The 23,752-nt window shown below is 34.8% G+C and overlaps 3 protein-coding genes across 3 annotated transcripts in view; 1 reads left to right on the top strand and 2 right to left on the bottom strand.

The window, feature by feature from the left end:
• The window catches only part of LOC120637757 (NAD(P) transhydrogenase, mitochondrial), a 50,809-nt gene extending 45,958 nt beyond the window's left edge, over positions 1-4,851 (top strand). The window contains exons 43-48 of the mRNA XM_039909747.1: positions 1,002-1,127; positions 1,734-1,809; positions 2,273-2,365; positions 2,498-2,594; positions 3,266-3,406; positions 4,015-4,851. Of these exons, the coding sequence (XP_039765681.1) occupies positions 1,002-1,127; positions 1,734-1,809; positions 2,273-2,365; positions 2,498-2,594; positions 3,266-3,406; positions 4,015-4,101 (620 nt within the window). The 3' untranslated portion in view covers positions 4,102-4,851. The remainder of the gene's footprint in view (positions 1-1,001; positions 1,128-1,733; positions 1,810-2,272; positions 2,366-2,497; positions 2,595-3,265; positions 3,407-4,014) is intronic.
• A 1,086-nt stretch (positions 4,852-5,937) lies between these two features.
• Positions 5,938-8,786, bottom strand: LOC120637758 (nuclear cap-binding protein subunit 2). The gene is made up of 4 exons (XM_039909748.1): positions 8,580-8,786; positions 8,251-8,468; positions 7,007-7,109; positions 5,938-6,210 (listed from the first exon to the last, which is right to left on the bottom strand). The coding sequence occupies exons 1-4, from the start codon at positions 8,646-8,648 to the stop codon at positions 6,115-6,117; spliced, it is 486 nt and encodes a 161-aa protein (XP_039765682.1). The 5' UTR covers positions 8,649-8,786; the 3' UTR covers positions 5,938-6,114.
• A 3,990-nt stretch (positions 8,787-12,776) lies between these two features.
• LOC120637817 (ras-like GTP-binding protein RhoL) lies at positions 12,777-23,309 on the bottom strand. The gene is made up of 5 exons (XM_039909841.1): positions 22,867-23,309; positions 18,478-18,592; positions 17,763-17,880; positions 15,960-16,038; positions 12,777-12,991 (listed from the first exon to the last, which is right to left on the bottom strand). The coding sequence occupies exons 1-5, from the start codon at positions 22,980-22,982 to the stop codon at positions 12,868-12,870; spliced, it is 552 nt and encodes a 183-aa protein (XP_039765775.1). The 5' UTR covers positions 22,983-23,309; the 3' UTR covers positions 12,777-12,867.
• Positions 23,310-23,752: the final 443 nt, after the last annotated feature.

Consider the following 23,752-nt stretch of genomic DNA (forward strand, 5'->3'; position numbering starts at 1 on the left):
GGAGGGAAAACACAACCCTTCTCCATTGCGACCTGTGGCCACGCGCTTAAACTCACTCCAGGAAAGACCAAGCCGCCAGGTTTGTTTTGGTCGTCCCCTTTTACGCTTCCCTTGTGGGTTCCATTCAAGAGCCTGTCTGGGAACTTAGCTCAATAGTATGACCAATCCACTTCCCTTTGCGCTGATTCATTTGGATTTCAATTGGATCTTCGTGGCACAGTCTCAACAAAACCAAATTGTACACAGTCTCAAAAAATCTTGGCAGCGATTAACAAATACCTGGAGAACGCGTGTCAACTACAGTGGAAGAACTCCATGTTTCGCATCCATAAAGCAGTAAGGATTTTACGCACGAGTTACATTTTACACGTGACCAAATACCTGTGTCGTCAAGTTCTATTGATATCCGCGACATAGCCAGCGTTTGTTTGGTTTTATTTAGACGGCCGACTGGCGCAGTGGGCAGCGACCCTGCTTTCTGAGTCCTAGGCCGTGAGTTCGATTCCCACAACTGGAAAATGTTTGTGTGATGAACGTGACTGTTTTTCAGTGTCTGAGTGTTTATCTGTATATTATAAGTATTTGTGTGTATTATACTTATTAATAAAAATATTCAACAGCTATCTTAGTACCCATAACACAAGCTACGCTTACTTTGGGGCTAGATGGCGATGTGTGTAATGTCGTGTTATATTTATTTATTCTTTATTTATTTTAATCCCGGGGGAACCATCTGTTTTCTTGGGCCTATCTCTGCACAACATATCGTAAAGATGGGTTTATCTTTATTTCCGTTAGTAAATAACAAAGGCTGTAAATTTTTCCGATATAAAAATTACCTATCCTATTTCCATCTACAGGATGCAAGTAAAATATGTGGCAAGTTTTATCAATATCGGTACATTTAAAGAGGGAACATAGGATTAAATAAACATACACACTTCCGCGTTTATAACATCAATATACACAACATAAAATATATTTAGAGGTATCCTTTTCAGCGAATAACACAGAAAATTCGAAAAATTCAGAACTAAAGAACTTAGATGATTCTATTCCATCGACTACAACTTCTGATGGCACATCGGATAAATCCATCCCAGTGGAACAAATTATAAAAGAAGTTGGTAAGTAAATACTAGATACTACTATACTACTATATATTACTAGATACTTAGAAGAAAACTTATACATAATTTAATGTATTGTTGGTCAAACAATACATTATATTATATTTTTTTTTTATTTTTTTGTTTTGCCTCTACTCTGTAAAAGCTTCTGTAAGCTTAAGGGGTTTTTGTTAAGATTATTGCTGTTTATTGTTTGTATTGGTTTGAAATTTTAAACAAAAAAAACTTAATATTAGTTAGGTACTTTGTTAGTTAAAGTCATAATTATTTTTTTCTGCACCATTCACTTTAATCTCCATCAAATCTTTATTAATTACTATCTGATTCTAGCGGTTTTACGTGCGTTCACTAAGGGTCGTAACGTGATATTAAAAATCTTAGACAATGTATGTAGATAAACCCTGCTTTATACAAGTCTTGAAATTGTATGTCGCATTCAATTTTAACTACATCTCGGCTTTTAAGTATGAGTAAAGTATCCGCGTGGGTCAATTCGTCAATATAACATTACGTGATAATATTAACTTAACACAAGTGAAACCGCAACGAACATCTATCCTAATATTTAGTACGAGCAGAAGATTTCACCTTTATAATTTACAGATGTGCCTCAGGAAAATCAAATGCCACCTACGCACGATTCGCCGAAGTTAGTTCACAGAGTCTCCTCATTGACCACGTATGTATTCAGTTATACAACTTTTCGAAAGTTGGCACCACACCCAAAACATTGATAGCCAGTGGCGTTCCTAGGGTCTTGAATTAGAGCAAGCCCAGTTACCTAAAGGACAAATTTAACTCTCATGATCTCTAATTCACCGTTCTTGGTGTGCAAAATGACAAACAATATCAACTAATCTTTGAAATATACTACTTTTTTTAATTTCATTTCGGAATAGTCGAACAAATTTTCAAAGAGATATTTATTGTAACGCTAGCCCGGCTTTTCGGCTTGTATAGTACTACCGCCACTGTTGATAGTAATAATACAAAATCGAGTAAAAAGGATTTGCAAGCGGCCTAAGGGGTCTGAACCTAAGAACAATGTTCTAAACGATGGTGTATGCTCACTCAACTCGACAGTTAGTCTCCAAATTTTAATATAATTGAATGAACTGATTCTTATATTTCGTCCGTTATAGATCGGCGGGTGAGGCAGGCCTTGGTCGTATCCTATTATCTCTACGTTATAGCATGCAAAATCAAATTCTGTATGTGGTTGTACATAAAATAATGTAAGTTAACAATCTGTTTATTACTTGTGTGTTTGTATATTCTTTACTAAAATAATCTGATAACATAAAAGACCAGTTTGCAATATTTCGTCATTCCTGGGTTCGCTTTATTCAGAATTCACTAATTTGCAGGAATATACCTCTAAAGGACCCAACCAATGTGCCTGATCCTTATGTTAAGCTTTATTTACTTCCCGGCCGTTCTAAGGACTCCAAACGTAAGACTGTGGTAAGCTTAACTTCATGTAACACTGTACATAACTATAATATCCTTATTTTTTTTGTTGCTCTGTTAAAACAACATTCAATTTCAATGAGGCGAGTTTTTTTGCCAATTTCTCCATGTTTTTTTTATAATTCCATACGGGATACTCTTGGATAGGTCTCTTTAAATGAGAAACGACGGAATTAATTTCAAAATACGTGTAGTTACACTACTGCACCGATTTTGATGAAATTTGGCAAATGCAAAGCTTGCATCTTTGAGATGGACATATGATTTTTTTTTTTAATTTAGGCACACTTATCTCGGGAAAACTGGGTTAAAGAAGCCTTTGATATATAACTACGATTTAACAACTAAACATAAACTGTAATAAGAACCGTAGCATAAACTAAATTATTGGTAAAGCTAAGGCCGAAATTGTCTGAGTCGCTCTTTCAAATCTTGTCGGTTTCGAAATTTTTACATACATAAAAATATATAAATATAACTAAATCGACTTTATCGAAATCTTGCTATAATATACAGATTGCATCATGGAGAAAGTTGTAGGATACTTTTAATTCTGAGAATCGAACGATTCTCGCGGGGGTTTTTAAAAATCAGACGTGGACGTAGCGAAGTTTTAATTCAATTAATTATGACACGTCGGATTCTAAATCATTTTATCAACTTAGGTGGTAAAGGACAACTGTATGCCAGAGTATGACGAGCAGTTCGAATGGGCTATCCCGCTTGCAGAGCTACACTCGCGCCAAGTGGAAGTCACTGTCGCAACTCACAAGGGCTTCCTCGGTGGAAGTCCCGTCATTGGACAGGTACCTTACATTAATTTTGTTGTGAAAACGTCTGAACTGTCATGGATTTGCATCGGAATATTTCCGGCTGGTTGTGGGTAGTACTCCAATCTGAAACGCTGAGACTATATTATGATACACTTGCTCATTGTCTTAGGAGTCTCAAGGATCTAAGCCGATCCAGGTTGAATTTGATTTTATATAACGAGCATCTTGCTTTTGTATCGCACTATCATACTCGTAATATTATGACATGATATTACAATATGAAAATTTACTCAATTAATAAGGGAATCTTTTTTCTTAAAAACTTTTAACATACTCACTCTATATAGTTTATATTTAAACGGCGTGTATCTTGTATTTAGCTTAATCCCATACAAATGATAAGATTACCAATATTGGTACATGATCTTTTGTATATCTTTCTTGATTTCTATGAATGTATGTAAGGAGAGGGCCCGGGACCCGTGAGGTATTCCTGACGTTGAATTTATCTTTGTTTTAATATAATTCTTGGCAAGACTGAGCCCACCTATGGGCCTCATAAGAAAGCTCAAAGTCACTCAGCCAGCAAAAAGACATGAAATCAGAAATGTTTCTTATGTTCAATTAATTTTCGATTTTAGGTACTTGTGCATCTGAACGAATACGATTTCCGTGAAGCGAAAACATTGTGGTTTGATCTTCTGCCTGAATCCTCACCAAGAGAGTAGAAAAAAGAGCACAGTTATAAAGAGTAATAATGCTGTAATACTATTCAAAGAACTGTTGTGAAATGTGTTTATTTTTATATTCTCAATTTTTTATTATTTAATGCCACCAATTACATGTATCATTGATCTGTACGATAAAATAATAAAAAAAAAAAATCTATGCTATTTATAATTAAATATTATTTAACTTTATTTTTTAAACACAATAACAATGAGGCGTACGAGTAGTGGGGTACACTTCTATTTTTAGAGTTCCGTAGTCTAATAACGAACTTCTTAATATCAACGTGTATCACAGTCAGTCTGTATGGCACACCCACTTTGTTCTTATTTCAATTATTATTGATGGGTTAAAATCCAAAATTAGTTTTTGTATGAATGTCAGAATTGTAATCTCATATAGGAACGAAGAACTATGTCTCGTGCACTTATTACAAGTTTATGGCACTTTGCGATAAGTGGCCAGTATTAATTTCAGATTAGTCTTTTTTTTTATTACTAATAGAAATTAATTATGATACGCAATTTCTTATGATAATGTAACTTAAATACCATCCTGCTAATGTATATGTATACCTACGTTTTGTGTTGTTGGTGAATGCACAATAGTTGTTTATATGAATGTTTATTGTTTCCTGAATGTTATCAATGTTGTCAATGTTATTATGAATACTATATAACAATGTCTAGCAAAATTCTAAATTGTTACTTAAAATGAAATGAACTTAATTTCAGCTTATGAATTTTTGAATAGATATAAAGTTTAATATAAATATTTATTACAAATGTTATATTAGATTGAAAAAGTATGCTTTTTCTAAGTTATTTTAATAAATATTTTTTTCTCTGTACTAGCACATCATTTTTACTTTGATATTGATACAAGGTGACTTTTTTAGTCGTACAACAGTGACCCATTTAATTTATCTTATGTTCTACTATTGGTAAAAATAATAAATAAAAAAATGTATTAAGGAAAATAACTGAATATATACGTCTAAATGAAAATAATACTTCAGGGGCTTTAGAGGTACTGCTAAACTGGATGCTGGATTACAAGTGAAAAGTGATTTTTAATTTTCTATTGTAACTACTGCACTATTTCGATTTCATATAAATCGTAGTTAACTTCCACACGATCGAATAGGTAGACTTAGGTAGAAAATCTTACACTAGGCACCCTGAATCATTTTCGTTCTACTAATTATGACATACTAAATTAAGGAATTGCCATACCAGCCTCTGGGGGCTGTTTAAAAACAGATTATTTCTCAGTAATTCTCAGACTTAAGTGATAATAGCCTAGTGGTTTGAACTTCGACTTCACTTTCGGGTGCCGAGTTCGAATCCCATCACGCACCTCTAACTTTTCCAAGTATGTGAGTTTTAAGCAATTAAATATCACTTGGTTTAACAGTAAAAGAAACCGGCAAGCCTGAGTTCCCATAATGTTCTCAAAGGCATGTGAAGTCTACAATCAATCCTTACTTGGCGCGTCGGACTACGGCCTAAACCCTTATCATTCTGGGAGAAGACCCCTGTCCTGTAGTGGGCCGCTATAATAAGTTGTTAATGATAAAGCTGAAAATAGTAGTTTGTTTGCTTGCGACACAGAAAAAACTTTCTTAAAATGTCAAAAAAACACTATGGAGGCTGTGACAGGAGGTGAGCATATAGCAAAGCATGGCAGGCTAAGCAACAAGCATTTATATAACTTATCTTCTTAATTACAACAGAAGGGACCGTTGACCACATTGGATATGATTGTCCTAGATGATGCACCTACTGGCTACACTACAAAATCATTTTTATATTCCAGCACATAAATAAAACAAATTTCAGTGGTCATAGTTAATTTACTTACAATTAAAAATATTGGTACCATTACAAGATGATTTCTATTGTATTAAGATTCAATTGATTGAACGCTTATTACCAACAATAGACAAAGTCTTTCACAACAACAGTCCCGAATTCTTCATATAAATGTTGATATAGGACACAACTTTATGATCAGCGCTCCAATGTGTTCGGAGTTATCTTCTGTGCAATTATTTTTCCATAGCCACCACGGCCGCCATCGTAATCAGAACGGTATTCATCACGAACCTTGGAAATGGAAGGTGAAAGGAAACATCAATTAGAAATCTACCAACTAAAGTACAGACAAACACTAACAAGTTTCACATAGAATTATGGTGCAAACTGAGCCTTTGTTGTAAGGCTTTGGCTTTCCTTTTGTAAAAACAGAGTTCGGGCTACTTTTGCATTTTGAGATGTAGGTTAGTTAAAGTTTCATGTGTTATATATTCCTCTGGTATCTTAGGAATAAGGACCCAGCAGGGCTAGCACGGGCGGGAGATAAAAATTATATCCCCTGACAAGGGATATACTTAACGTGTCCACCTGCTAAATCCCCCCGATTATTCATACACATATATTATTTGGATATTATTTCCACTTGTACACCACTCGCCAGTGCTCTGAGAGTTAATAAAGCTGTGGGAGAAGATTAATTTATATCCTTTCCCTGGGGATATAATTGTCTCCAGCCCATGCTAGCCGTGCAGATACCTTATTACTAAATTTGATCAAAATATTTTGAGCATAAAGAAGTAAATTAGTTTAAATATGACATTAAATATACTAGTTCTAAATAATTAACTTTAGTCTGTAAAATATAATACTCTGTAATTGTTGCACGCCAAAAAAGGCAATATACATTGGGACTTCATACTTGTAATTCTATCCAACCTGACCTGTAATATACAATAAATGAATTTGAATTTGAAATAACAAATTTGTGCTTAGTGTGTAACAAATCTACATATTTACAGCAGGTTTAATAATATCTACAATATTCATTATAACTAACTGAACAACTTAGCTTTCTTGTGTAACATACCTGTCCACCAGTTTTGCCTCTTCCATATTGCCTCCCTTCAATAAATCCAGCATCCCAATCACATCTAATAATCCTATCATCCAATCTAGTACCATTTATATACCTGGAAAATTAATGGGCACTGCAACTTTCATTTAGGCCTTTTTCTTTCATCTAATATTGCTATTATATAATAATTTTAAAGTGAATTATTACAATAAAAGAAATAAAAAAGTACATCATATCCATAATTGATAATTCTTTTGGTCATATAAAATATATAATACTTTAAGGTGAATAATTACAATAAAAGAAAAAATAAAAGGCCAGGAAATATAACTAATATTACTAATGCAAAAGACTGTTTGTTTGTTTATCTTATTGCAGTTAACTAATGGTTCCTGTTGGATTTATAAAAAAAAATGGGGTTGAAGATCAATAGAATTGAATATAAAAAAGGGAAAAATTTTGAATTCATGGTTTTTGAATTTGGGATTCATGACCATTAGTTAAAATTTGAATATATATTTACTTTTTCTAAACATTTAATAATATATTTGTCAGATTTTAATTTTACAATTTTTAGAAATATATAATGAAAATATAATTCATGGAATTATTTTCCAAAACACAAGTAGGACATTGTCCCACAGCTTGGCATAGGATTCCCCCTCTTAGGTGAAAGTATTTTATTGCAAAGACCTGCTCCAATTTATATTGATGATCTTAAACAATCACACTTCTTTGTACTGAAATAAACTAATAACTGTAACTGTGTAATTACTTTAAAAAAAAAAACGTATGTTCCATCATGAATTTGGACAATAGAGCAGACATGTCAACACCACTTTGACAGTGCAATGATGGCACATTATTGTTAGTTCCCCATAAGGGAAAAAATTCCCCATATTACATAATACCAAAACAAATCGCCATTTGCCATTATTTTTTAAAATAGACATCATCATTAAAGAAAACTGTTATTATCATGTATTAACTGTTAAATCTAATTTTGGTAGGTTTTTTTCCTTTCTAAGTCACTCTAAGGGTCATTCATAAATATTGATGCACAAAATAGCCATGTCACGTAAGTGTGTAAATAACACATCAGTGACACTAACCAGCAAGACAATGATGTCAGTCTCTCCAAGGCACAGGATAGCCACCATTAAATGATCAGTATTTGAACATGCTAACCATTAGACCCACAATGCAGTTTTAATAACTAAATTACATTATGACTTATCCTCTACCTGGTAACTCACCTCATACAATTTTCAGCATCCGGCCTAGCATAATATTCAACAAAACAAAAGCCACAAGGTGTTTTTTTATATTTATCTAGACCCATTATAACCCGCCGTATGTCTCCACAGCGCGAGAACAATTCATAAATCTGTTCTTCTGTTGTATAAAACGATAAATTTCCTATATATAGTGTAGCTGAGCCCTTCAATAACTTTTCTTGTTCACTTCTAGAACCCTAAAAAAAATTTTTATTCACAGTTAAATTAAAACACAGTAAACACCATGATTGCTTATGATATTTGTATTAATGTGATAGTAAAAGAATCAAAACATTAAAAATAGGCACCTTAAAATGCTGATCTCGATATGAACTTATTTCAATGGATGAATTCATGGAATCATAACTTCTCTTCATCTCGTATTTGGGAGCTGGATGCCTATTTTTTCAACAATTTAAAAGGCAATAGGCACCCAAATAATTAAAATTAAAAGATCAAAAGCGTATGTGGAATAAAAAATGCTTACTACAATCACGCAACTCTAAAAGTGACATTGACATATTTTTCAACGATGACATGTCATGCACAGATAATATTCGAGTGAGTGGACTATAAGAAGAAGAAGAATTTTGCGGGACAATTATAACAACATTTAATTTTAAGCACTGACATAATAACAAATTACTACAGTGGTTGAAAGATAACCATTTTTCCTTAGAATAAGTAAAGCTATTTGGTACAAACGCAAGCCATTAAAAAAAAAAAAAGGAAAGCTATTAAGAATTTGTGACAACTAATGAATAAGAAATATTAAGGAATAACCCGATTCTATATAATATTTTATTTGAAGTAATAATAAAAGTATTTTAATAATGCGGTACCTACTAGACACCACAGATTTGTTTTTTGATCCATTTTCATTATTACATTATTAATCTTCTAAGATTTTAAAAAGCAATCTGTTTACTCGATCGACCTAGTTATATATTTATTATATTACAAGCGGCCCAGGACCGTGGTTTGTGGACATTCCTACAAAAGACCTATGTCCAGCAGTGAACGTCAATTGGTTGAATTGATGATGATGATATGATTCATGTATTTTGAATAACATTTTTTTTTATTTATATTTAAAGTGAAATTTATTTTCAACAAATAAAACTGTAAAATCTAGCGATCCGCCATAACAGGTAAAACGACGAAGTCAAAATTATGACGTAATTTCTTTAAAATAATAATTTTGTACCGCTTATCTTGAACTTAGTAGCTAAGTCTTAAAAGAAGTTCCCTTTTAGAAACGTATAGTTGGTGCAATAATAATATTTCACTTTATAAACCAAGGAGTTTATAAACTGATGCATCATATCATCCCTTTAGCGGCCCACTACAGTGCATGGGTCTCTTCCCACAATGAGAAGGACTCCACACGCTGGCCAAGTGCCAATTGGTGGACTCCACACGCCTTCGCGACAATACTTAGTTAGTTCTAATTATGGAGGGTAGAGGTAAGGAGAGTCATCTGTGTATATGAAAAAGTGTCGTCAAAATGTATTAAATTAGGATGGCGCCACATTTGCATCAGGGTAACTCTTAAAAGAAGCGCCAAATATAAATATTGTTAGTGTAGGCTTGAAAAATAAACAAGGAAGTATGGAGATACAAGGAAGTAAGGTTATATTTACCACAATATTTTGTACAACGTAAGCTGTTGTTGAAATTCTCAATAATTAACTACTTTAGTCGATAATGACATTAAATTTTTTAACTCGGCATACTTCAATTCATCTACGATTGCTACATTCATACCATACCCTGTGCATCCACCAGCGCCATTGTGGAGGATTTTTGAACTGTTATTTAGCGCAACAACTGGACACTTTTTCAACTTTTCTCCCATATAAGATGACTCTCCTTACCTCTACCCTCCATAGTTCTAATATCTTCTCGATCATACTAAAACTAAGTTTAAACGCGAAGGACATACAGGCATTTAGGTTTCCTCACGAAGTTTTCCTTCACCGTCAAAGCAAGTGATATTTTAGTAATTAAAACGCACATAATTTAGATAAGTTGGAAGTGCCTGCTGGGATTCAAATTCTGCACCCCGAAAATGAAGTCGAATTGGTACACACTTTTCACGTTATCACCGCTTCAATTCAAATAATTGCTCCTTATTCAAGTTTCGTGACGCGGCCTTCCTATAACAACGTGACCTACTACTAAAGTGAATAATGTGAATAAGACTACGGTTGAAACTCCCATTTTATTAGGATCACTGAGAAATTTACCATGCCCTTAAGTACCGTATTGACGAATGACAAATTATGTATGACCTCACATTTAAATACTGGTTTACCCTTGGCATTTCAGTAACCGGTTCGAAAATAATATTTAGAATCATTATTTACACCTGCTATGTAACATCCTTGAGACTTTTAGTTTTTGTTATTAACTTCCTAACTCAGTGCTTGTTGAAAGCTAAGTTTGAAGTTGTAGTAGTACTAAGCTATTGCTTTACTAAGTATTTTTTTTAAATTCTACTACAAGTTAGACCTTGACTGCAATCTCATCTGTTTGTATGTGATTATGCAGTCTAAGATGCTAGCGGACTAACCGGTTGGGGTGTGGACTGTTATAAACCTCACCCCTAATCGGTGTGTACGACATCGCACCGGAATGCTAAATCGCTTGATGTGTACATGTCGCGTCTTTGAAGGCCACCACGCTCGAAGAGACGCAGGCCAAACAGGCGAAACAGGCCAGATCAGAGAAAATTCTGAAATGATAAATTTCCAAATTGCTGGGCGCAGGGATCACACCCAGGACCGCCCATTATTAAGACACAGCGCACAACACTGCGCAAGGTGGGGGAACAGGACAGGGTCGGAAGGGTTTTTGAAACATTTTACTATCCTTTCTTAATTAATCAGAAGACACAGGAATAAGAACATACAGAAGCCTCATTCAGCCATTATAGCATACAATTCATTGTGTCCAAAAGCAGTGAAAACGCCCCGCGCACGTCTCACTTCACATACGTAGAATATCGCTAGCTTTAAACCATTTTCCCATTCTGTGGTAAACGTTTAGAACAGTAGAGGTAAAATAATTAGTGTCAACTGCTAAATGGTATGAAATGACTAACCGCCCGTTCGAGATACACTACTGAAGTGGAGTGGTTTTTGATTCTTCAATATTAGTCGCGTACACGGTTTCTGTATGTTCTTAAATCCGTGTCAGAATAGTAGTCTGAGTTCTATGTTCTATATTTATTTTTTTATATTTCAACAATCAGGTATTGTACGCAAAGTTTGTTCAGCCTTTGAAAACAAACAAGATATTGTATGTGCATTTATTTATTGTGTTAATTACAAAACAATATATTATAATTTATGTACAAAGGTAATCTTACCATAAGTACATTTCTAATACGATAATTGAATATTTAGATAAAATTACCTATCTTTGTTTTAAATACTTCATCATCATTCACATAGTTGTTATATTTACATTATATAGTAACAAACTAATTAATTCTCATTTACGTCTACACGTAGCATTATTAAACACATTGTATGCGTCTACACCAAACATACTTGCCTAAAATTAATTTTAATTGTATGTTAACATCTCTCAAGGATTTCTTTCTACGCACGCGCGCGAAATACACTAGGTAACTGCAAAAAAAATAATTTGGAAGATTTGTGTGAACAGGGCGTCACAAACAAAGCGTCATCTCACGCGTCGTCACAGGGGAATAGAAACGAGTGCGAAGATCGTCAGGATTTGAGCTTGACGACATCGAGAGGGTGGAACGGGGTACCTCGGGCTGAGCTTGACGGTTAGAAAGTGTGTCAATTTTTGTTTTTTTTTGTTTTGTCCAAACGGCCCAGTGACCACGTATAAGGTCGTGAGTCCTGTATCCTTGACGTAAACGTAAGAATATGTATAAACATAAATAAAGATTTGACATATTTGGGAAAAATATAGGGACGTAAGACACCGAATGCGTTGGTTTGTCACTAAAATACTTAAGGTATTTAAAATAAGAGTGTAGTCTATAAGGTGTAGATATCATTTTACTTTCTGAAAGAGATAAAGTGCATAAAAAATGATATTGAATTTGATCGCCGAAGGAAGTGAAAACTGAAAATATTACTAAACCTGTCAGTGTCATCGTAGACCTTTTTATAATTATCGTGTTTATATTTGTTTGTTATATTTTTTTGTATTTTTGCATGCCGAAATGGTAGAATAAGTTGAAACAAACAAAAGATTGTGAATTACATATTATACAAATATTGAAGCAAATAAATACTATTTCTACTTCTATAGATATCTATTTATTCAATTTAAATACCTACCTACTGGCTAATTAGTAATTACCAAGGTAGGTACAATACTTAATCTAGTATAGCTTTGGTTCTTTCCTTTAAGGAAAATGGGTTTTAATAAGAAATAGGTACGTAATTAAATAATGTAAGAACCTATTTAATTATATTGTATGATATTTTAGACGACAAGACGTATTAAAAACCACCATACTAGAAGCTTCCTTTGCACTGTTTATATTTGAATGTCGGTCATTTCATTAAAAATTACGTATCTACATGTGCGTTATACATGTATGATCAATCAAAGGAACTGGCAGGTACGTTTGGTGACAGGTTTCTTGCGAAGACCCGCTCTGACTGCCTCTTCGAACACTTCCTCGATGTTCTCTCGTTCTAAAGCTGAGCATTCCACGAACTGAACCGCTCTGGAAGGAAAAGATGATAATTTAAGAAGTTTCTGAATTCGGGTACTGATCATAATGTCTACAGTTTTTACAGCGAGTCTGCTACCGCTGCGGTCAAATTTTGAAATGAAGTGAAATGAAATTTTATTTTTGCCCACAAAATCGCTTACCATTGTATCCAAAAATATATCTTACAAAAAGCATGTGGACAAATAGGGTTCCGCTGGTTTTCAGGGGGACCGTGTAAATAATGTGTTTCGTACGACGACGACAGATTAGCTGATACAGCTGTCACCAACCCGCGTACAGTTTTGTAATATTTTTTCAGGAGTAAATATAACAAACGTAGAGCGAACGCCGTAGATGGGTCATTGGTGAACCCTCTGAATAAACCTCGCGCAAAACAATGAGGATAGCAACGAATCTACATCAGTGTTACAATGAGTACGTAAGAACTCATATAATAATTATAATATGTCGGTACCGCCAGACTAATAGTTGCATATACAGGTTTAAAGATTTGATGCAATCCCTTTTATATTATAAATGCAAAAGTTTGTTTGTTTTTCACTACTTAACTAAGCAAGCAGTCGACTTGGTTTTCGTATAGAGTTGGTTGGAAAGACAGAGGGTTACATAGGCTATTTATACCGGAAAACAAACGGTTCCCATGGGATTTTTAAAAAGCCGTGATACTGAAATGCGAACGAAGAACGCGGGCATCAGCTAGTTGTAATATTTGCGACTGGTACGAATGTTTATAAATTATAAAGCCAATAAATCGTTTCATCAATCAATTTGACTGTTTTTGATCAATATTTTTTAATAACTTAATAGCTATCAGCCATCAAAATGCGTTAAAAACAAGTTACACATACGAATTTGAGGCCTATTTTCGGCATAGTCAAAACTAATATGGTCGTGATGTTAGCAATTATAGTGACGGAATATTTTATTTTTAGCAAGAACGCTAATAAGTTAATAATCCTTCTAAATACAATAAGAAAGGTTTAGTTGAAGAATCTAACTATATATTATTTGATTCATTTGAAAAATTTTGAACTCTCGCCAGACACTATTTCGTTAGATTTTGTGTATGGTATTTTTGATCATTGACTAGAGCTTTAGTTCTACAATTTCCATAAAATTCTGCTGCTCTCTGGTTACAAAAAATGTTTTTCATTTTTGCTGATGCATCTTGTTTGCTATGTCTGTTTAAGACTTCAAAGTCCTCTCCTATGGGTTCCATTACCACACGATAATATTTTTAGGACGTAGGTAATCCTTAAAATGTACCTAATTAAAGGATAGGTAATATCTTCTTTAAACTGTTTTATTATTTTCAGATAACCATTACGAAATTAATTTGGGATACGAGTTACAATAAAACATAAAACTAAACTAATTACTAGGTCAATCCCGCGTGGAATAGTGCCAAGTTTGCTGGCTGCATATCCGCGCTCAGCAGCCTGGATGATTCTTTGAGCTAAAAAATAAGCCAGCCCTTTTGTCACCAAATGAGGCAACCGCGGTGTAATGTCTCGCTTTTCAAACTTATCTACCTACCTCCATTCCACACAGACATCAATGCTCGTGGATACGCGCAATTTAAAAAAAGAATCAATCATTCTGAGTTAATAATGACTTATGTGCACATTTTGTATATTCAACCATTCCGTAATCTACAGATTGATTACATTGTTAGTTTCAAAAAATATCCATACAATTAACAAATAACAAAGCAACTTATTAACAGATTACAGATAAATAGAATATAAAAAACGGACGTTAACTATTAACTAATTATAAAAATATTTCGGTCATCTCTTTCCATATACATTTCTCGCAGTGGCAGTTATTATCTGCGTACGAATGATAACTGCTGATAACGCAGCTGCCAACATGCGCTTGCGATAGCACTCGCCACTTTTTAACACCATAGATTTCACTGTTTTGTTTCATTCTCATTTGTAAGAATAACATTGCAAATATAAAAAGTAACGACCAAGAAAGATCAATAGAACAGAACTACTGAATGTTTTGTGATTCATAATATCGTCCAAGAACGATTTGAAAAATAGTTAAATGTACATATTTATATATAGTGTAGATAAAGGCGTTGAAGTAATGTATGTGTCCCAACTGTTATTCAGATCAAGAAATAAGAATTGAAATGATTCCTGATGTAAGAAGAATGGAGACTGTCCAAGTTTATTACACCTGATTAAAGAAAGACTGATGTTCTTAATAATTAATAATTTAACCGGAGGTCCCTTTTTTGAAGTTATAATTAATAGTATAATAGATCTCAATTATAATTTAACTACAAGTCACATTTAATATTTTATTGTTATTTAAAGGTGAACAAAGTGAAGAAAAACAATTATCTAGACCAGTAGTTTTTTTATCATTGCTATTTTTGTTTTTTTTTTAGGTTTATTAGTGCATGGCATAAACATTGCATACATAAATTGATAAAAATGGTTGTTTAATTTCAGTAGACCTATATTATTTTAACAGTTTATTGCTATATTCTAAGGGGAAAAATTTGCCCCACAGGTGAAACAACTCGTCACAAAGCGGGGCTAAATGCTTCGCTCCGGAATTTGAAAATAAAACTATTGAGATATTATAAGAGATGACTGTAGTATTACAAAAAGTGATAAATATGCTTTCAATATTTGCACTTCCAGCCCCGCTCTCTCCTACCTACTTACAAACCTTAAAGAAAAACTTTAAGTTACTGAATGTATAATTTTTTCAATAAGCTATGTATTTAAAAGAGCACGATATGAGATCAAAATGAGAAGGAGATGGGGAAAAAAATCTCTTCTTCTCGTTTTTCTTTAGGCTTTTCGTAGTGCCAAACTAAACTTCGCCTCAGTGTTAGGTAGCTTGAAGAAGATAAGTCAATAGGAATTTTACTTAAAGTGAGGGAGGGGTCAAATTAGCGTACGCGGCGTATGCCACATATACACCACGACTTTACCTTATTTTCTTTTTCAATATTTTTCCTTCCTGCGTTGTAATAACCGCTTTATTTGAAGCCCGCAAATCCGTTTTAGTTGCTGAAACAAAACATATTTTTATTTAATTAAATTTTGTAAGTGTGTAATTTTGATAGGCTCATAGGTATAACAACTTTCTATATCTTACGCGTACATCTGATCTTTTTAAAAGGGGAGGTTCTCAATTCGTCGGATTTTTTTTAAAGTGGAGGAAACGTAAGGGTGGAGGATAAGGCAATCCCTATTTTAATAATGCAACGATAAAACACCTACCTACACTTAATTAGCAAATTAATCCCATAAAAACCAGACACTGAAGCATTTCTGTAGCGAGCCCTAAATAAATACATCCTTATTAACGTAAATACTTTAGGAGGATAGCCGCAAATTAGTGTAATGTCCATTTTATCACACTAGCAATTACCGAACCATACTTGTTGAATTGTTGGAATCTATTATTACCTCAATAGTATGACAAAAGATTAAAAAGTTTCTACCGCGGATCTATAAGGTACCTTGTTCGAACTGCGTCCGTGATGACAGTTGCGGTATTATAATTTTTTATCTGTAGGTAATTTTTTTTATTGCGCTTACATGTACACACTTGGCTATGGCGGGAAACAGCTAGTTATCACAAAACCTGCAGGAATCACAGATTTTTCGGTGATAAACAGTAGCCTATGTGTTAATCCAGGGTATGATCTATCTCCATTCCACGGTGGATGGATTTATTCATAAGTTTTCGCGTAAAACGAAGATCCATAGTCCAAACACATCCGTACATTCTCAGAAACTTACACGTTTTTAATACTTAGGTATAAATTAGAAATCAACGATCCTGCAGTGAGAAGGGTACCTATATAATTACGTAAAATGCACGACAGCGAAAAATAAAGAAATTTGTCGTTGTAACAAATATCACTGACTCAGGTAAACGACATATTTGTGTTACCAACCTATCATAATTATTTTCCTCATATTTTCAATGTGGAAAACCAAAACCGCAGTAAATTCACCCACTAAGTACTAATAATAATTCCTTAGCTAGGTTAGCGAACAGAACAATGATGTTTCATTATATTTTGGACTGCCTAAATTCTTTCACTCTATACACTTTTATTTGTAGGTAACACCTACAGATATAATATTTTTGGAGGTCCCGCTTTCGTTACCCGAAGAGGAAAATAACTCCTCCATGTTTCTGGCGATGCCGAGAAGATTTTATGGGTCGTTTGTAAGTTTTATTGGTCTATATAACTGTCATCCTCTGGAAGGTGAGCCCGCTGCCATCATAAACGGCATCATAATTAATTACTTACCAACTTACCACCAGGTGAGATTACAGTCTTGGCTAGGCTTGGTAAGGGCTAACTTGTAGTGGAAATAACAAATACAACGCCTTACTTTTATCGGCCGATTATCCTTTTTGGCCATGGTCGCCATAATAACTTTGAATTTTATTTCGGATATAAGAAGCTCGACTCTATGAGATTTTGTCTGTTGAAGCTACAGCTGAATAAATGCAATACAGTTGTTTGTATATATTGTTAAGCTATTTATATAGCTTTAAGCTGTTTTTTTTTTTTGGTAGGCAGCTTTATCGTAAAAATCATAAATCGGCGGACAGCAGCTAGGCAAAAATCTTTTGCACCTTATAAACAAAAACTAGTTATTGTATCATATTTGAAATCGCATTTTGCAATAAGCCTTCAATATAATAACGATTTCAATATCACACATATTGAACACTCCTACTAAACACAAAATTCAATATTAAAACTTACCTACAAGTACAATGGGCACTGAGGAACTAAAGTGTTTTAATTCAGGATACCATTTGTGAATAACGTTTTCATACGACGAACGTGTCCCAACCGAGTAACAGACGAGGAAACAGTGCGTCTGTAAATAAAACAAAGGGTTATTACACATAAATTGAGCGATAAAAAATTATACCGCGAATGCTAATTGAAACACTTAAACAAGCAGCTTACACTATATTTGAGAAAAACTTACCAAAAGGGGGGACATAAATACTGAGAAGGCGAATTTTAAAAAAAGTGAGCAACTCTAAAATCCGAAGAGATAAATAAAAGTCTCCAAAAAATTGGAGTAGTCTCGTTGACTAATCTTAAGTAAGGTTAGTTTAGAACATTATAATATGTCCGCAGGCCGGACTGTTGTTTTATTTATAGATACAAATATCTTAGTTTCTTTTCAGTTAATGATCATGAATGGTCCAGTGAGTTCCATTACAAAAAACTACCTTTGCTAATTTGGAGATGTTCTGTTGCTAAACTAATATATATAATTTCCACCTTAACACGACTCAGGAATGTTTATGGTTCTAACAGTCTGCCTGTATGTATAGGTATTTATCTAACCTCTTTCTGTCTATAATTCGAAAAACTTTTGGTACTAATTTTTTAAAAGAAATATTAAATTAGGTAATTAATTTCGCGTGTGCTAAACATTTTCAAAATCGTGTAAAACACTTACAGAGTCATATGACAGAGGCCTTAGACGTTCGTAATCCTCCTGCCCAGCCGTGTCCCATAATGCCATCTCAACTTCTTGGCCGTCCACCGTAATGAGACCCATATAGTTGTCGAATCTGTAAACAGGCAGATAATCGTAAGTTGTTATATAACAGCGCTTAGTTGAAATCCAGTTATAAGGGATATTGCGGCCTAAAGTGAATTAATTTCAACTACAGTCAGTAGTAACTGTTAGTAGTAACTCTACCACTGCACGGGTCCGGAAGGCCGATTCCACCGAGAAGAAGCCGGCATGAGACTCAGCAGTTGCGTCTGATCTGAGCTGGGAGGGCTTTTGAGATCTTCGCGGTGCCTGTGCGCGTTTGGAACCCTCGGAGCTGTAGTTTTAAGTTTACGAATGTGGTTATCGCCATCATCTCACTATCATGGTCCATATACAGACTCATTTTTCATGTAATGTACGCAACATAAGTGCCATCTAGGGCCTACTTGAATAATGATGTGCAGATCCTTGCGATACCTCTTATTCTTGGAAAAATTAAAAGTTTTGTCCATCTCCAACTATTTTCGTTGGGTATATCTTTACAAAACTTAGATAGAATCAAAAAGACTGGGCGATGTTCCGTACAGAACCAATATCGTAAAGCACGAAGTGTAGGTATTTCGTGACATCAAAGACACCTCTTCAAATTCGAGAACTGTCAGTCACCAATTAGATAAGATTTCGATGTTATCTAGCATTTGTAAGGGCCTTGCTGACGTATTGTAACAGTTCTGATAGGTTTCCAACTGGCCGTGTTAAAACATTATGCCGATTCTGTATCTCAGTGGGCACCAAATATAGTTAGCCACTGATGAAAGTCGCCGTCAAATAACACCCGAATCATTAATATACATTAAGTACCTTATTATATCTGCCGAGCAAATGCTGCTAGCTAAATTTGGTGTCAACTGATATACAGGAAAGCCCTGCAGCACACAATTGTACAGCGCCGGTTGTAAACTAGTCATATTACATTATACGAACAGTTCGCCACCGCGTAGCAACGGTATCAGAATCGAAGCTGAACTGTGGAAATATGATCTTAATGATTTTCAGCAATATCAGCCTCATTTGGAATCTATGACTGTTTTTACATTAAAAAAGGTTCTAATTTGGTAGATACGTCAAATATCACAGGGCAGACCTGGAAAACTCTTGCGGTTTAAAAAAAATTACGTACTCCCTAGCGTGTTCATTAGTGCTGTAGTCTTATAAATGAGAGGTCCCGGATTCGATGCCCTGCTAGGGAAAATAAAACTGCATTTTTTATGGCGATGCCGCGAAGATTTTAAGGCGCGTGTACGGTGTATGAGCATTGGTCTACATAACTGTCATCCCCTAAGAAGAAAGAGGTAAACCCTCTACCATTATATACTGCATCATCATAAATTACTCACCGCCAGGTGAGATTACGGATAATGGAATAAGAAATAAAGATAATGGAATAAGGAATTGGCAGAGTCTCGAAATTTGATTCACACGATTCGTTCGACAAATTATTGATTGTGTTTATCCTTGATTTTTTTTTGCTATCACCGTCTCACAGTTACTTAATTAATTAGCTTTAAAGTAAGAGCAACTCATACCCAAGCTTTTTTATTGTTTATGCTAACACTTTAATATTCCTATGTTGAACTATCTGCAATTATATAATAACTTAAAGGATAAGTAAAAAAAAAATGTATTAATATTTTCGGCTTGGGAACCTTGTTATAACTTGAACTACTAGACAAATAGACTAACTGTAGGTACATTAATGCATTTTAAAATGTGCCTGTTTGAATACCTATCTTTGAATAAAAAAGGCTAACTATTTCAGGCATAAAATCTACAGACTGCATAAAGTAAATACATTATACCTACTGGATATATTTTAACATACGAGCCCTATAATACCTACGACGTTCTTATCAATGTAGGTGCGGTATTTTCTCGTTAGTTCGCTTTACGACATCAGACGACCTTGTGCAACAGTTACAATACGCATAAATACGGATCAACAACGGTCATTGACTACAAAAACGCGTGGGACCTCGGAATGTGTTACAGAGGTGGATCATAAGGAAGTCACATTGCGTGCATCCAGTTCCTTAAAGTGGAAACGACGGACAGACAATAAAACAATGCCGATCGATGCGTAGGTAGGTACTTATTTGACTTTATAAATACATAGTGCAATCGCTTTGCACTAATGTATCGCCCATTACCAATAATATCTCCAAGTCATTATTGCTCTGTGAACACATTCGCTACCGGATATAGTCACTCAAATTAAAAGAGGCTTGCAATCTTCTATGCGTTTAATGACATTTATCACCCATTAATTGACTGTATCAAATATAAACGATGTACTTATCAACCTATTGGTGTTCCGGCGAAACACATGGATTTAAAAAAAAACTGCCGCACCCATTTGAGATTAGTGTAGGTACTAGGTAGGTACATTAATCGTAGGCTGCATAGTCATAGGGACTATGTCCAGCGCTGCTTGAGAATAACAAAAACTCGTACGTAAAGTACCTAGGCACTTCGCACATAAGAAGTGATAGTTGGGCGTTTATTACAGGAGCATTCAAACATAGAACAGAGTGCCTACCTAAGGGAGACACGGACGTCATCAAATACCACGTATAACAATGCAGTATAAAGAATCCGTAATCAGGAATTCAAATGCACACAAAACATATCACTTAGCTCCCGAATGTCGCTGAATCATCATCAACCGATTCTGATCTCATCGGAGCTATTGTAGAAATATCTCAGTGTCAAATATTTCAAGTGATCAAATCTAAAATTAGGAGATCCGTAGATGAACTAGAGTTACTGACATAGCTCAGAGAGATGCGGAGCTGAAGTGGGCATGGCGCATATCTCGAAGAACCGATGAACGTTGGGGTCCCAAGATGCTGTAATGGCTACCCCGGCCCCGCACCGGTACACACAGCGTCGATCGGCCCCAGACGAAGTGGACAGTCGCTGGGAGCCGCTAGAAACAAGCGGCTTAGGGCCGTGAATTTTAAAACTCCCTACTAAAGACCTATGTCCAGCAGTGAAGGTCAATCGTTTGAAGTGATGATGACGATGATGACAAAGTCTCCTTTCAGAATGAGAAGGGTTTAGGCCTTAGTCCACCACACTAGCCAGGTACGGATAAGTAGACGACCCACGACCTTGAGAACATTATGGAAAACTCTTAGGCTTCCAAACGATGTTTTAAGTAATAAATGTTAGGCTTTCGCGCTCTTTCAATATAAACTTTATCTACTGGATGTCTGGTGAACGCAACATTCAAATGTGATATCTATCGACTTTTTGTTTTTATGCCAATTCGCAGCTGCCTCGACACTGAATTTAGAATTCAAAACTTTTGGCCCCTTTTATGCTAGTGAGGTGAAAAATAATATTTCTCTTTTATTATTTAGGCACCTTATTAAAAGATTTATTCCATTTTTTGAATCCATTCCTACAGAATCCTATCCTGAAATTTAGGAAATTAGGTATGTACCCATACCTAATTTACGCGCTCTACAAGCTATCGCTCTTATCGCTACATTAACGAGATTTGTAAATTGTCGGTGATCCACACATCTATGAGTAAGAACATTTCTAACAATAATATTAATCATATTATTTTATTACGTAGATTTCGATGTTCGAATAGCTAGACTGAAGTGTTTAAATTCTCTGTGAGCTAAACGACATAAGCCTAAGTTACTTTATCAATAGATAAAATTATAATAATATCTTGTTCACCTTGCTATGCATATATTTTTATTTATTTTGTATGTTGAGGGAATATAAAATGTGAATATAATGGCCGAAGGGTATCCACTCCTATTCTGTTTTACTTGCCAGCATTTAAAAGGAAAACTTTCAGTATACATACGTGGACACCTAAATAGCAGCTGTCCACATACTACCTATACCTATGGTACCTATGGTGTTTACCACAATACGACTTAGTCACGTAAAATGATAACATTCAGTGGATTCACTAAAGGAAAACGTAGGTAACAAAATTCCATACATAAGTACATTAAATCTATTCGAAATAAGTTTTATAAGGTTCCTTCGGCTCTCTTATTTGCCCGTTTAAACGGAAAATCAGTAATGCACCGATAAACATAACGTTAACTAGGTACTTAAAGATAAAGATGTTATCGCATCTACCTGCTAATTTTGACACTCATCTGTAAAACTAGTACAGCACTAAGCAGCCAACCTATTGACCTGTACAACCGCAACCAGTTATAGATACCTTTGATTAACGAAAATGATTAAACCTATAGATACCTTTGATTAACGAAAATTAAATGATTAAACTTAATAAGTCGAAAAAATACTTACACTGTTGGTACATATTCCGTAGGGAATTCATTTCGAGTGTACACGTACAATAGGCAGGTTTTGCCCACCATACCGTCGCCCACTACTGTAATTTTCAGTCTCGGTGCCGTCCCCATAGTGCGGACCACGGCATCCGATAAAGACAAACGGTCACACACAAATCACAACTCACAGTTGAAACAATAACTGCTATTGTTTTAGCACTCGTTTTAACTACAACCGTAGCATATCGAATTTTAGCGATGACTTGATCATAGGTAAGACAATTCGGTCCTTGACGGTTCTTATCAATCAGTGATGTAACGATCTTATCAAAGTCGGAGAAACATAACGATAACGCGGCAAATTAAAATTAAAACAGGCGCGCGCGCTCTTTGCTAGTCAAAAGCGAAATGATCACAAATATTATAATGAGTATGATTCAACTGTGCGGTTTGTCACGACGAATCGGCATTTACGTCGGCGGCCGGCGGCATGTGTCCGCGGAAGGCGCAGGTCCTAGAGAATATAGTCGTAATTAATTCTGTCAACGTACTCTGCCCAAACTTTGCTAACAAATAGACTACGTCACTCTACTAAGCATATCGGCAGATACATACGAAACAATATTTTGGTTTATTAATCTGCACAAATGTTGAACCGTCGTTATCTTGATTGGCCATAATGATCAAGAGTTATCATTATAATAATTAGTTAAGTACTAATCAGTTCGTTGGTAGGTGCCTAGGAGCCTAGTCACCCAACCGTATAGTTAAAAAAAATACTTACATTTAAGATCAATCCAAGCTTTTAAGTTAATTGATTTGCGATAATTACTATCAAAAAATTTTAAGCAAATGTCTTTAGGCTTAGATTTTGATAGTAACTTAAATGTTCGGTACTTTCT

This window comes from Pararge aegeria, chromosome 4 (assembly GCF_905163445.1).
Source record: "Pararge aegeria chromosome 4, ilParAegt1.1, whole genome shotgun sequence".
In the NCBI taxonomy this organism is placed as follows: Eukaryota; Metazoa; Arthropoda; class Insecta; order Lepidoptera; family Nymphalidae; genus Pararge; species Pararge aegeria.